The 14,535-nt window shown below is 48.9% G+C and overlaps 1 protein-coding gene across 3 annotated transcripts in view; it reads right to left on the reverse strand.

Annotated features, from left to right (window-relative positions):
* CACNA1H (calcium voltage-gated channel subunit alpha1 H) overlaps window positions 1–14,535 on the reverse strand; it is a 457,965-nt gene that overhangs the window by 120,552 nt on the left and 322,878 nt on the right. For all 3 annotated transcript variants that reach the window (XM_008164759.4, XM_042853069.2, XM_042853068.2), the window contains exon 10: window positions 8,785–9,194. In XM_008164759.4, coding sequence (XP_008162981.2) covers window positions 8,785–9,194 — 410 coding nt within the window. The remainder of the gene's footprint in view (window positions 1–8,784; window positions 9,195–14,535) is intronic.

Here is a 14,535-nt window from a genome sequence, read left to right on the forward strand (position 1 = left end):
TGAATTTCTTGCTGATGAAAGGTGCTAGACTGATAGTCTTGGAGACTCAAATCCTCTACCTGTATAGAGGCAGATTAGGCTAACTCTGTACAGCACCTGGGTGCCAGGAGGAAAGGACCAGTCTAAGAATCGGAATAGGATAGGCTAGCACCACCAGCATCACTAGCTGGAGGAACCATCGGGAGATGCAAGAGAGTATCTCCATCTTTGGGGCATATTTTGCATTTGGCTTCTCCTCTGAGATGAGCGGAAAAATATATTTTTCCCCCTCAGTGAAAAATTTCAATGAAATCAAAGCTTTTTCCTTTTCTTTGAAAACTTTCAGGGTTTTTTGTAGGAAAACAACCAACCAACCAACCCTGGACAATTTAGATAATTTGCATTTTTCAGTTACCAGGCTCCTGAGTCAACTAGATCCCCAAATACCTTTCCAAGTTCCCCAGCACTTTAAAGCCATGTACACACTGTCATTGCATTCCTACTAGTGCTGGTATGGTGCAAGCATTATTTTCACCAGTCATTTGTTGATTGCCTTGCTCATTTGCATTTCCTCCCCAAAGCCTTCAGGTAATTACATTACTATTCCAGACAGCCAGATTGCATTTCATAGACACAAGGAGGAATGCGGAATGAGGGTAATTTGCTTTAGTGTGAAGTTTAAAAAAAAAAAAAAAGCCACATAGCTGGCAGGAGATACAGAACGAGTTGTGTGCCGGTCTCCCACTGCACGGCAGGAGGCTTTGAGGGCTGCCTGAAGGCGGTGTGATCTCTCCGGTGCCGCTCACAGACTCTACAAGCCATGAACAATGGGATGTAACCTTTCCTAGCCTCGACTCATTTTTCTTCATTTCTCAGACACACGAGCACCAGGTACATCTGTTCCGGATGGTGGAGTGTGCTCTCCCTGGGGCCTCCTTAATTGACCCAAACGCCACTCGCCTGTGAAATCTATTCGTGGACAACGTGCAATAAGCAGCGGATTAGATGCAACACCATGTCCTTCGTTTGTACGATCCACCTTCATTAAAGGCCTGCCCTCATCTTACATTTCCTCTGGTATAAAAGTAACATCTCACCACCCACTACACTAAACCTCTCTGCCTCGTAACCCCCTGTCACACCGCTGTCTGAAGTTTCATAGATTCTAGGACTGGAAGGGACCTTGAGAGGTCATCGAGTCCAGTCCCCCTGAATAATACAGTGATTCCATGACAAAATGCAGCTGGCAAGCTCTCTCTGCTGTGATTTGCGGGGTTATAGTATTCTTTGTTTGTGAGTGTTTGGCTATTTTACCTACAGGCTAGGTTCTCACAGGACTCCCATTGCCGTAACCTCTGTTTATAGAGCATGACTGTTTGATGGATTCATTCTGTCATTTATTCATCTAGTCTGACCTCCTGCATAACACAGCCCAGAGAACATCACTCAGTACCTCCTGCGTCAAACCCAACTGCTTCAGATTAAACTGGAGCGTATCGGAGAGCCACCGATTATAGACCCACCTGAAAATTTGTACTAGGAAGTGCATTATTCACCCTTCAATACATTTTTGCTTAAAAAGTTTCAGTCATCCAATCAGAGTGCAGAAACAATACCATGTGACTTATGCGACCAATCACACACTACAAACAAGGCATAGCTGAAGGGAACAGCTGGCTAACAATGAGGAGGTTGCAGAATTCTGCAGGGAATCATTAAGAATAATGAATACATTTGTAGAAACCAGTGACAATCTGCAAATTGAACTTCCATAGGCCCACCCACAATGAGCTCGGTGGTATTGGCCCCTCACACACACGCTCTCCTTGGTGACCTCTCAGAATGCCAACCCTTGGATGCTTAATTGCACAGTGGAGGTGCTGTTCCCTTCTGGCACAAGGCATGGAAGGGTCCATTACTCTTACAGAAAATAATAAAAAGACTATACCGACAACATAAAACTCCGAGGGTGGAAAGCGGGTGAGCGCAGATGGCTGGTTAATATAGAAAGAACGGTCAGAGAGTGGGTGAGAAGGAGCTCCATCAAGGCCAATTACAACTGGACGCACAAAGCAGGAACAATGGCCCTGCCTCTATGGGTATGTCTACACGGCAGTCAGGAGGTGTGACTGCTACTCTTGGAGACAGACCTGAGCTAGCCTGGTGCTTTGAATTAACATTTGGCCTATAGCAATGAACATGGACTGTTGAATGTTTACTAAAGACTGGCTCTTGACTACTCCAAACCAAGCTTCTCTGAATGAAACACACCATGAGAGCAAGAATTCATAAAGCCAACCGAAAGGATCATGAGGAAGAGCAAAAGCTTGGAACAAGTATTAATTTGCAGTTCTGCTCTGAAAAGTGACTATAAAACAGCATCCCTAGGTGCCATTTGATGTGATGGCTCCACATCAAATGGGCTCAGTTTAGCATTGTCAGCCCTGCAAACTCACCTTGGGTCTTTGAAGTCCAGCTGGGTTCTTTGCTGCCCACTTGTCATCAGCAGCAAGAAAAGGTCCTGGAGGCAAATTCTGCGCTCAGTTTTCTACGGTGAGCAACTCAGTGGGGCTGAAGGGATGAATGAGCCTATTCCTTCTCCTGGACCATCAACAGCAGGCTGTTTTCATTGCGGGGTTAGAGGTGTAACTGAGGACAGAGCTTGCCCCTGAAATGGGAATTTCATTCACCATTGCGTTGATGGTCCAAGAGAAGGAACAGAGTCCGGCTCACTCTCCCATTGGTTCGCCAGCCCTGCAGGAATAGCCGCAGTAAAACGGAGTAATCAGTTGTATTGGCCACTCAAGTCAGTAGATACTGGACTCTGGGTCCTCATGGGGAGCATATCTATTGAGTAAGAGGGTGTTCACAGTTCCACACTCACTTTCCAGAGCAGAGACACACTTTAAGAGACAAACCCTGGAACCTGCCATACTTGTTCTGTGCATCCCTTCGTCATCCCCCACAATGACCTGGGGAAGGGGTCAGGCAAACTACATGGGTACTTAGTTGCTTTGGAGACAGAACTGGCAGCTCAGCTTAAAAAGGCACGCGCTCGGGTATACCAAAGAGCTGTCTGTCACGAAGAATGTACAAGTCAAAGCATTCACCTTATTGAAAACGCTGGTAATAATAATAATACAAGGATTGCCATCTTCTCTGTGCCTGCTTTCCCTACCTGGCGGAGTCCCTATTCAGGGTGGAGGCAGAAAAATAAATACATAAAGCGTGAAAAAAATAGAATAAAATCCAAAGCAGCCAATTAACCTGTAAAATACAAGTCATGTTGCCACTAACTAGCAGCATCCTGTAACCTCCTAATTAGTATTCACATGTTATAAGACAGGCAGAGACAGAACTGGGTCAGCCAGTCCCATGAATGTGCTATGCCATAGTATCGGATTCAAAATAATGACTAAAGTTCCAGAGAAACACTTTGCCAATTATCTGCTGCGTGCTGGTTTCTATTATTTGGCTCTCAAATAGCTCCAGTTCTAACTGTCTTCAAGGCCAACAATGTCTTTCTTAAAGAGGCCATCCTGCCATTAAATCTTACACTGCTTTCAAGAAGAGTGGATCTATTAAGCGAGGGCTATTCCAGCTGAAAGGTGGAATTCTGGCGCTAGAAGACATTGAAACTGCCTGTTGTACATTCACGAGGCTAGTTCCAAGACAGGTAGCAAAACAGCCATATTAACACTGGTGAGGAGTGTGTGCGATGAAGTTTGGGGTAAATTTCAAATCTGGACACCGTCCCAAAGTTGGGGGACATTTGGATGTTTTTTGTCCAGGCTCATCCCTAATGGATATGATGTACAGTTAGGGTTGAGACACAAAGCAAGAGAACTAGTCAAATTCTTGTCCTGTCCATTCACCGCCCAGGATGATCGTGGCACTTAAGGCATTTTTATAGTAATTAGAATAGGGGTCAGGACTCCTGGGTTCTAGTCCCAGCCCTGCAGATCACAACCTCTCCATGCCTCAATGTCCACATCTGTAAAATCGGCACAGTAATAGTTGCTAACTTCCAGGGGCTGCGGTGAGACTTTAGCTGTTTGCAGAGTGCTTTGAAGTCCTTGGATGAAAGGCACTACAGAAGTGCAAAGGACTATTATTGTTTTATCTTGCAGGCCATATGTTCTTCAGGACGTACAAACGAGAGGACTCGATTCTTTGGCTTTGAATAATTGTGCAATAAAAACATGGACCGCCTGTCGATCCATCTGCAAAGCCTCTGATGGTTTTCACAGAACTGAAATGCCAGGAAATGAAAGCTAACACGCTCTTTAACGATGTGAAAAACAAAGACCAGTGAAGGGGATGGATGGTTTGTGACATGAGCAGTGGGACTTAGAAGTGGTCACTGCCTGAACTCCAGCCAGGTCAAGGCAACGGCTGTTCAAATGAAGTTAGTTTCAGAACAGTTCCTGATGGACAACTGTCACCGGGTGTCACAGAGCCTGGTTAACATAAGCTGCTGTCTCAACAAAGCAGCCATGCGCTGAAGGGATCTTAGAGGCTGAGCTGGTCAGAGCTCTGTCCACATTAAGGAAATCTGAGAAGGTGACATCCAGGATTCAAGACCATTGACTGAAAAGTGCTTCAGACAGGATGTTTCAGCTAGAAGTGCCGGCCTTCATGGTGAGGGAAAAGTCCTTCAAATAGGGTTCTTGGAGGTGATCCTGGAGCCTTGCTGCATGTTCACAGATGGCTAGTGCCTTCTTCCAGGAGTCCATCCTGAACATGAAAGCCACTTCAGGATGGGGGATTTCCCTTTGGCCTGGAGCATCCCTCGGTCTGTGGATCTCCCTGTCTGTGCTGAAGGGATGGTGTGTGGGAATTTGGTGTCTCTAGCACTCCTCCCTCCCCACAGCACAATCCCTTCCATCTTGTGCTTTGTCTGGAAAGGGCTCCAGGGCCGTCCAGAGGATTCAGGGGGCCTGGGGTCTTCCCACCGCCGACTTGCCCCTGAAGACCCGGCGCTTTGGCGGCGGGTCCTGGGGCGGAAGGACCCCCCGCCTCGGGTCTTCACGGCGCTCGGCGGCGGGTCCTGGGGCGGAAGGACCCCCCGCCACCGAAGACCCGGAGCGGAAGAAGCTCCGGGAGCCCGGGCACCGTAAGAGTTTTCCAGGGCCCCCGGAGCGAGTGAAGGACCTCGCTCCAGGGGCCCCGAAAAACTCTCGTGGGGGCCTGGGGCAAATTGCCCCACTTGCCCCCCCCTCTGGGTGGCCCTGAAGGGCTCTGTCGAGTTTCAGGGCCGGGAGCGTCTGGGCTCTACGGCACTGTCCCCTGGAGACACTTTGGGGTCCCATGCAGTGACCTAACGGGGAGTGACTACTGTTCAAAGCCACAGTTGCTCTCCCAAGTCCCTTCTGTGGCTCATGCTTCGGTGCAGCGGCACTGGGACGAGCCGCAACCATGTAACCTGGAGGGAAGTCAGCAGAGCAGAGCGTAGGCAGGAACTGCTCCTGCGCCCTATAACTGTACCCCCCTTCCTCCTGCATCCCCAGGGCTAGGAGACCTTGCCCCCCATAATTGCCACTGTGTTCCAGCACTCCCTAGCAGAGGAGACGCTCGGCAGCAGATTCTATAGAGTAGTTTTATATGCAGACTGTCCTCCTCCCCTGTGCTCTAGTGGGGGTGGGATAACCGTCTTGGCATCTTCGGGTACGGCAGAGGCCCAGTAGCAACCTGGGGAAAACTCACGCCGTTGCTGCCGCTGTCACCAACGCCGTAGCTGTTCTGGCACTCTGGGCCACCGGGCCAGCACCTTTCACTGAGCAATCAAGCAAGTTGGGATTGAACTGATTTTTCACGGCAGCGAGGGAGGGGTAGCCAGAACGATCCGTTCCCAGATCTCCTCCCAGCCCAAAGCCATGGTCAGTTCCACTAAGGCGACTGCTCTTTGTCTCTGCACCAAACACGCGTCTCTGGTCCTGAATCCTACAGCCAATTTTCACAGGGCTTGGGTTCTGAAATCACCCACGCTTTGCTAACAAAAGTCCAAGGCTTTCATGCCAGGTAGTTTAGGAGTCTGACTTTGTTTCCTGTTGCTTTAGCATCATGTACCGGCCCCAGGCAAGGCCCAGGGCCCAGCCTGTTGATATCAGACTGCCTGGTTGAGGTGCTTAGAAGCTTGGTCTGACAGCTCAGCCATCTGTCATCCTTGCAGTGCACCAGAGGCATTAGGCTTTTCACAGTCAGGCATGTGCAGGAACGTTTACAGGGTTTTCCTTCAAAATTCTTCCTTTTTATTGCACCCAAGTTGGCCAGTGGCTAGGAGCAAAACTGGCTGGAGTCTGGAGATCTTTAGCCAAAAACTTAAAAATCTTTTATTACCATTGGCTTTAAGACAGTTTAAGCAAATCTGGAATCCAAAATAAACCCACAGAGTTTTACTTTCTTAGGAACAAGGACTTAATTATCACAATCTACCTTTTATAAGTGATGGGGCACAGGCTCCATGGGGGGAGGGATAGCTCAGTGGTTTGAGCATTGGCCTGCTAAACCCAGGGTTATGAGTTCAATCCTTGAGGGGGCCATTTAGGGAACTGGGATAAAAATCTGTCTGGGGATTGGCCCTGCTTTGAGCAAGGGGTTGGACTAGATGATCTCCTAAGGTCCCTTACAACCCTGATATTCTATGAAACCCTGTGCTTGCTCACCATAGGCTGTCTAGCTTAGGTTATCCTCTGTCACCAGAGTATCTAGGGACTGGAAGTTTTATCTGCCTGACAAAGTATCCCTGCTGAAACACAGCCTTCCCAATGAATAAACAGCTCTATTCAAAGGAGACTGTCTAGGTGTATTTCCTAATTTTAAAACTTCTTGTTGAACAATTTATCAGACAAAAATCTGCCCTTGATATTCATTTCTTTGCCCCCCCCCCACCTTTTTTTTTTTTTTTATTTTGGCCTTCCTCTGTTGCAGACAAGAATTGGTTTATTATTGTAGGGTTGCTAGTCAGGTTGTTTTAGTTAAGAATTGATCTTCAGAGAAGACACCTAAATCATGACATGGGCTTTGCAAACAGAGATGGGGGAAATCATACACAGTAACACACAATAAATGACATGGGTTTTGCAAACAGACATAGGTGAAAAAAAATAACAAGGCGGAACTTGTAGGGACTGATGGGTTCTGGCTCTATGTGGGACCACAAACAAGGGGCAGTGATGGAGAAGAGAACACAAAGAACCTTGCCCCCCCATTATGTGCATACGCTTAAGTGCCCCCACCGCAAAGCTCCACCCCTACCCTGTACTGCCTCTCCTCGTCATTTCTGAGTAAGCAGATTTTAGTGGTGACAGGGATAATTTCCCGGTTAATAACCTTGGGCTGCAGAATATGTTCATGGTTCTGCAGCATGCAGTATGGGAGCGCTTTCGATGGGACACTGTGAATCATTTGCCACTTAGAAAATTAGCACTCAAATTCCTCTCCAAATCACAGGGTGGCGTTTTCTGCACTTTGCCGAGAAAATTCAGAGCACGTCATTTGTAAAATAGCTGGTTAACCAGTTTTTCCAAGAAGACTCAGAAAAGAGCAGGTTCCCATACAGTGACCTGCCTGAAAGATCTTTAGATGACTCATCTCTCTCATCTCACTGTCCTTCAGCTCCAGCCAAGCTACAGTGAGGACGACACACCACCCTCAGTGGCAAATGCTGTTTCTTGACATCATGCTGTTCCCAGGGTTAGTCTGAACAGAATGAATTTTCTTCCTGCCTCCAAACACCTACAAGACATCACCTTGTGCCCTAGGAGATCAAATTCAACTCGTGGGGTTGAACAAAGAGTCCTCCCACAACGAACAAAGTAGAAACTGGCTCCTTGGTTTTGGCCTGGCATAACAGTGGACTTCGGAGTTTTGTTTTTTAGGTCAATGCACAGAAGCAAACTTGTGCACTGGTGAGTCGTGTTACAAAATGAATTTCTCCCAGATTCTATCATCCACTAGAAAAACCCAGAGTCACGTTTCAAATGCAGACGGTCTTTCACAGCATACCATCTCGGCCAGGGATAGGTGACACTTTGCAGTGGAACAATTCACGCATTTGAGGAACAGGATAATTTATTCCATGAATTCAGACCCCGATCCTGCAAACCATTGTACATGTGTATACACTTGCCATCGGCAAGTTGACTCATATGCAGGAAGTTAAGCGTCTGCATAATGGTTTGAAGCATGGGTGGTGGGTTAATCCCCACTTCAGGAAGGCTAACCCCGCCAGCCCTGCCACTGGAGGAGCCCAATCCCCCCCACACCGCTGGAGGAGCCCAATACCCCCCTGCCACTGAGCTCCAGGCCGAGCCGTTGGCCCCAGCACCAGCCTGACCCTCTGGCCCAACCCCTGGGCTGGCCTGAGCTGCCCAGGGCAGCCCCAGCTCCTGATTGCTGGCGGGCCCAACCTCCAGGCTGCCGGCTGGAGCTGAGCCCTCACTGGCTTCCGGGTAGAGAGGCGGGGCCTTGGGGAGGAACATGGGTGGGGCCACGGCCTGGTCTAGGGGAGGCTTAGCCTGCCCTGGCCTTTGATACCCGCCGCCCATGGTTTGATGGCTCTGACCCGTGCCCTTATTTTCTGTTCCCAGCTGACAATTCCCTTGCATGTATTCACTATTCAGAAACCACTCCCGTTACCAGTGTCTGTAAGCAGCGCTTGATCTAGATCACGTGAGCCGTTCACGCTCAGACTCTAAAACTCAAAATCCCAGCTGTGTGAGTTCGTTTCCTTTCTATGCAAAGCAGCACACGCAGCCCAACAAAGAAAAGGAAAGCAGTGGTCATTGGGGTGAGTTTACTCACCTGCTCGTGATACTCGATTCCCATGCTCAGCGTGTTGATCAGAATGGCGATCATAATCCCACGGTTGAAATACTTGCTCTCCACAATCCTTTTCAGCTTGTTGCCAAAAGCCACCCAAAGTCTAGCGACTTTATTCCTCTCCTTTGGTTTCTTCTTCTTCCTCTTCTTATTCCTCTGCTGCTGGATCTGATCTCTCTGGTCTCCGTGCCTCAGGTCCTGCGTGAATTCGTAGACGCCGTTGTTGTCAGAGTCGTAGCTGTCGGACTCGCTGAACTCAAACTCGGGATCCTCCAGAATGTTAGCACAGTAGGGGCAGTTCTGGAGTTCACAGGTCAGGATGCTGGGCTGGGGGCTGGGCAGAGGGCACGGCACGTTCAAACCCGACAGCCTGCTGGAAGTCCTACACAGACCTACAACCAAGGGACATGCACAGGATCAGCAGTGGAATTAACTCCCACCTTACTCCCCAAATCTCCTGTTTTCCATGGACATGTCATCTTATAACAAACGTGATGGATCTGCTCTAGCTCCACCAGACATCACGGGCTTGATGCTAGACTCACTGGGGAAGGTTCTTCAGCCCGTGCCATTCAGGAGGTCAGACTGGGTGCTCATAACGCTCCCTTCTGGCCTTCAAATCTCTATAACTGCCTCTAATTTGGTCCAATATTTTCCATAGTCTCCCCTTTTATCCCTGTCTCCCCTCCTTCAAGTTCCACAAGTATCCCTTAGCTTCCTTGCTTCGGCTGTCTAGCCCTAGATAGGGCCATCCTCCCCCAGCACACGGTGATCTCTTTGCACTCTGTTACAATTGAGTGGCACAGTGCACACGTTCCATTCACTTGGATTAAACCCAATGGTCTATCATCATTAATGGCGACCCTAGTGCTGCCTGAAAGTTATGCCAGATTTAGAGGACCTTTCAATTCCGATAACAAGGTGGGGGGAAGGGCACTGGGGGAACAAGGACGGCTATAGATTAAACATCTCAGCAGTGGCTGCTTTGATGTCTCCTCACCCCTCCTTGCCTTTCAAGCTTTTTTGAAACGTTCATTTGAATTTCTTGCCGTCACGGCACAGCGGGAGTTGTGGCTATTTCGAACAGGCAGGCCGGGGCTGGATTTTTTAATCCAATCTGTAACAGCGTTTGCTGGTGTGAGGAGAAAAGTTGGCAGCCCTCCCAGAAGCTGGGCACGGTGGCGGTGCTGCCTACCCAGCATGGAGAGGATGTGCCCAGCCAGGAGGTCTTTACCGACCAACGCAATGAGCCAACGGAGATGAATTGAGAATTGACCTGAACCTTCACCCGAATGGAACCTGATCCAGACTCCTGTGCAAGAGTCAAATACATACAGGGCAGGCCACTGCGCGGTAACGCTCCCCTCCTCCACATCGTGCTTGGTGGGAAGGGATCAGCTTGGAGGGAAGAGGGTAGTTGAGCTCCTGAACATGCTCAGACAGTGGCCTGTGTGCTGAGTCTGCCAAGAAAGGGGCTAACCGCTGGTTTTGGGGATGCAGACGAGACTTTCAGCAGCGTCTAGTGATTTTGGGTGCCTGCCCGGAGACACCATAAAGGAGCCTGATCTTCAAGGGCCCTTTCTTCAAGGCCCTTGTGAAGTCCCTCAAGTTGGGCACCAAAGTCACTAGTCATGTTTGAAGAGCTTGGCCTTCTCCACTGGGAAAAAGACTGCGACCCACCAACTCATTTCACAGAAGCCACCCAAGAGCCATCAGACAATAATGGTTGTGGGCCTAAAAGACAAGAGCATCACAGCAGTATTACAGTCATGATTTAGACCCCTGCTGTCTAATACTCCAGGAGGTTACAGAAAAAGCCATCGCTTCACTCACAAGGTCTGAAAGTTGGGTTACAATGAGAAATTGAAAGACTGGCTGCTTCACTGAACCTTACCCAGAAATCACAGGCCTGCAAAACTGGGCTGATCACCTCAGGAGAATGGGTTCTCTGGAGATTTCTGGTCATCATGCCAAAGATCCCAAGAGGTCAGAGGTATTTTCCCTCTCCCCCTGACTCCACACACTAGGCCACGTCAGCTCCTCTCTTTGCTAATTTACACAATGATTTAGAAATGCACAAGCAGATCCAAGGAGAAATGACTAAGCAGCTGCTTCAGAAGTACGCATGCTAGAGCACAGGGCTTGTACCTCCTAAATGCTATCGAAGTGTTAAAAATGATACAAAAAACACTGGCGCCGCAGATGTCTTCAGAGCACCAGAGTCTCCTTGGCTGCCTGCTCCAACAACCTCACAGCATTGCAGGGCACAAGCACTCTTAGGAACAGGCTGTACTTCATTTTGCTCAATTCCACAGCACAAAAAGAGACAATACGCTCCCCCAATCACATCCCTTCTCGAGACACCAGGCCCCTTTCTCAGACAGGACTGTGAGCTCCCCGGCACTTAATGCCTTGCTGATGCATGCAATTATCCTTCAAGGGTTTCTGTTTTGCACATCGCTTGCCAGGATTGGATTCCACTCTGCTCCTTCTTGCCGGCTGGGAAGGTGCAGGGGGATAAGTGAGGCAGCCCTTTGGACTATTCCGATTGAGCTGGAAGCCAGGAATGCCAGATGGAGCTCACCAACTGGCTTCAGTGTCTAATCCCTCCAGCATGGGGCAGGGATCTAGCGTGGGTCCGTCGCTGAGCACAGGCTGGAGCCACTTCTCAGCAGGCGTGAGACACCGTGGCGTAGCGCCACGCTCTGTTTTTTGAAGCAAGGACCAGCAGTGGTGGAATTATTGGTCTCCAGCAGTGGCTAGTAGAGGGAACTAGGGGCTATGAAGCTCTTGCATAAATGGATCAATTTAAATACTCCTTTCCCTGCCTTGCTAAGGTGCCTCTCCAGCCCTGCAAATATTTCTTGGGGTGATGGTGTAGAAGGGGGCCACCTCCCTTTCTTCCCATTTCAAGGCCTCTCCAAACCCACACAACTGCTGTCCGCCTCCACCTTCAAGTAGGGTTGCTAACTTTCTAATCGCACACAATCGAATACCCTTGTCCCACCCCCTTTTCTGCCCCTTCCACAAGACTCCACCCCTGGCATGAAGCCCCGCCCCCGCTCACTCCATCCCCCCCTCCCTCTGTCACTTACTCTCCTCCACCCTCACTGGGTAAGGCAAGCCATTCAGCCAGTTTTAAGCCGGACAATCCCGTTTTTAATGGTTTGTCCAGTCTCACAGCTGGAGGATGGCATGCATGTGAGGGATGGGGCAGCGTGCTCTTCAAAATGGCGCCCTCATGTGGTGTGACCTCACACTGGTAAGGGTGGGGTCACTCTGGGAGGAGGGGGGGGAAGGCCGACACCATTCCTGCAAGTACTAAAATGTCCGGTGTTCTGGGGCTGCATGAGTGGCCGCCCTACCAATGGGATAGGGATTGGACGTTAGACTGGTCAAGCTGGAAATCAGATTTAGAACCTGAGGCGGCAAGAGTAGATATGCACTCAACTGGGTGGCTTTGAGTCCCAGGGATTTCCGCCGGGAATTCCACTCGACTTTCCTTCCCCCTAGAAACACCCTCCTTCCAAGTGACCAAGAGATGCCTGATAACCCTCTTCTTTACTTCGTATTGTCAACTGTTCTGCAGTTCACTGACAAGCAGCTGCTGCGTTCCACCCTGTAGGGGCTGCACTTCAGCGAGAGACGATATGATGTGTTAATAAAGTGCTTTGGTATCCTTAGGGTTGAAAGGGCCTCTATAAACACAGGGTACTATTATTAATGGCCTTATTAACAGCAAGGTCTTTGAAGGATGCTGAGCCAAATTAAAATCCAGTGAAGTCACTGAATTCACATGGGTGTAAGTGAAAGGTGAATCTGGCACTGCCTTATCTCACATAAAAGCAGAGAACCGGGCTCTTTGTGCACATCAGCAGGACCAACCTCCGGCTTGAACTGTGAGTTTCAAGCAACAGCCGTGGAACAGTTTCTTTGCTTTCAAATTCCAGGAGCGTGGGCTTTTATCTCAAAGTAAATACATATTCTCACACTCAGTGCCGGCTCCAGGCATCAGCTAAGGAAGCAGGTGCTTGGGGCGGCCAATACAAAGGGGCGGCACTCTGTCCGATATTGGGGCGGCACGTCCAGGTCTTCGGTGGGAATTCGGCGGCGGGTCCCTCTCTTCCTCTTTGTGCTGCCACGGAAGTGCCTCTGAAGAGGAAGAGAGGGAGTGAAGGACCCGCTGCCGAACTGCCGCTGAAGAATGCAGCGGCGCGATTGGGGCGGTAGAAAACCTGGAGCCAGCCCTGCTCAGACTATACCCTTCGTTAACTTATAGAGTTAAGGCCACGCCGATGATGAATATAAAACCCTTGCATAAGCAACAAGAATATTACAATGAACCCTTCCCGCCACTGAGCATTTTAAAAGGGAGGAAGTGTCCAATGTCCAGTGAAGGTAATTTATATAAATCATTTCATGAGCTTTACCCATTTGTGCATTCAGTTAAAGACAATGTTGACATGGAAAAAGTCACCCAACATATTTCACAAACAACCTTAAATCTGACCCACAAGACATACTTAGAACTCTTTTAACATCTACATCACTAGTTTAAATAGTTGCGTGTGTACATGCGTGAATTAATATAAACTCTATTGACAACCACAAACATTAAAAATCACGAGACTGACTTAGGCCTTGGCTACACTTACCAGCTAGTTCGACGGCTGGAAATCGAAGTTCTGGGTTCGACTTATCACGTCTAGTCTGGACGCGATAAGTCGAACCCGGAAGTGCTTGCCGTCGACTGCGGTACTCCAGCTCGACGACAGGAGTACCGCGGAGTCGACGGGGGAGCCTGCCTGCCGAGTGTGGACCAAGGTAAGTTCGAACTAAGGTACTTCGACTTCAGCTACGTTATTCACGTAGCTGAAGTTGCGTACCTTAGTTCGAATTAGGGGGGTAGTGTAGACCAAGCCTTAGAAATCACGAGATTTTAAAAACAATAACGTGGGGTCTTTTAATTTACTTTTTGTCATTTTAGACTTTAGAGTTCACGTTTTCCATCTTTTCTCTGCCACGATGAGGGCTAGACACAGTTTTTTTTTAAAAAAAAGGAAACTAAAAGTCTCTCATAATCCCATGATTCCAGCAGCTGGGGTTTTAAGAAAAGCAACAAATATTATGAAACTCACAATAAAACCGTGAGAGTCAGCACTGCTGAATGCGGCCACACACAATGTACAATTAGTGATACGTATGTTGAAAGAGTTCATAAGATATGTGCATGTTCAACGTTAATGCCGTCGTTTCCCTGATTTAAAAGAGCTCTGAGCCTGCAGTGGCTTTGCAGGCCTAGCACATTCCCCTGTGCAGGGAAAAACGGAAGACAGGGGAAGACTAGAGGATCTAGACTTATGTGGTTCTGCTGCTCCCACATCCCTCTGTTGAGTACTAGCATATAGCAACCATACCGCTCCCCACTGCACAGCAGAACCCCACAAGAGCAGGGTTTGGGGTCTCTTCTCTTTCCATCTTTATTTTTCATGTATGGAAATTCATTTTCCTGTCCCCTTTTGGGCTTGTGAATGAGCACATGGAATGGTGCAGCATGTAAAGTGGACTCTTCCCTTTTAACCAAAGCCTCGAGAAACGTCCCCAAAGAGGTGCAATACAGTCTGCACACAGGGCGAAACTCATGCAGCGTAGACAGCTGACATCCAAGCTTTCCTTAGAAGCCAGCTGCCCAGGGGTTATGCACAGAACAGCAAGAGAAACTACTCCAAAGGC

Source organism: Chrysemys picta, chromosome 10 (assembly GCF_011386835.1).
Source record: "Chrysemys picta bellii isolate R12L10 chromosome 10, ASM1138683v2, whole genome shotgun sequence".
In the NCBI taxonomy this organism is placed as follows: Eukaryota; Metazoa; Chordata; order Testudines; family Emydidae; genus Chrysemys; species Chrysemys picta.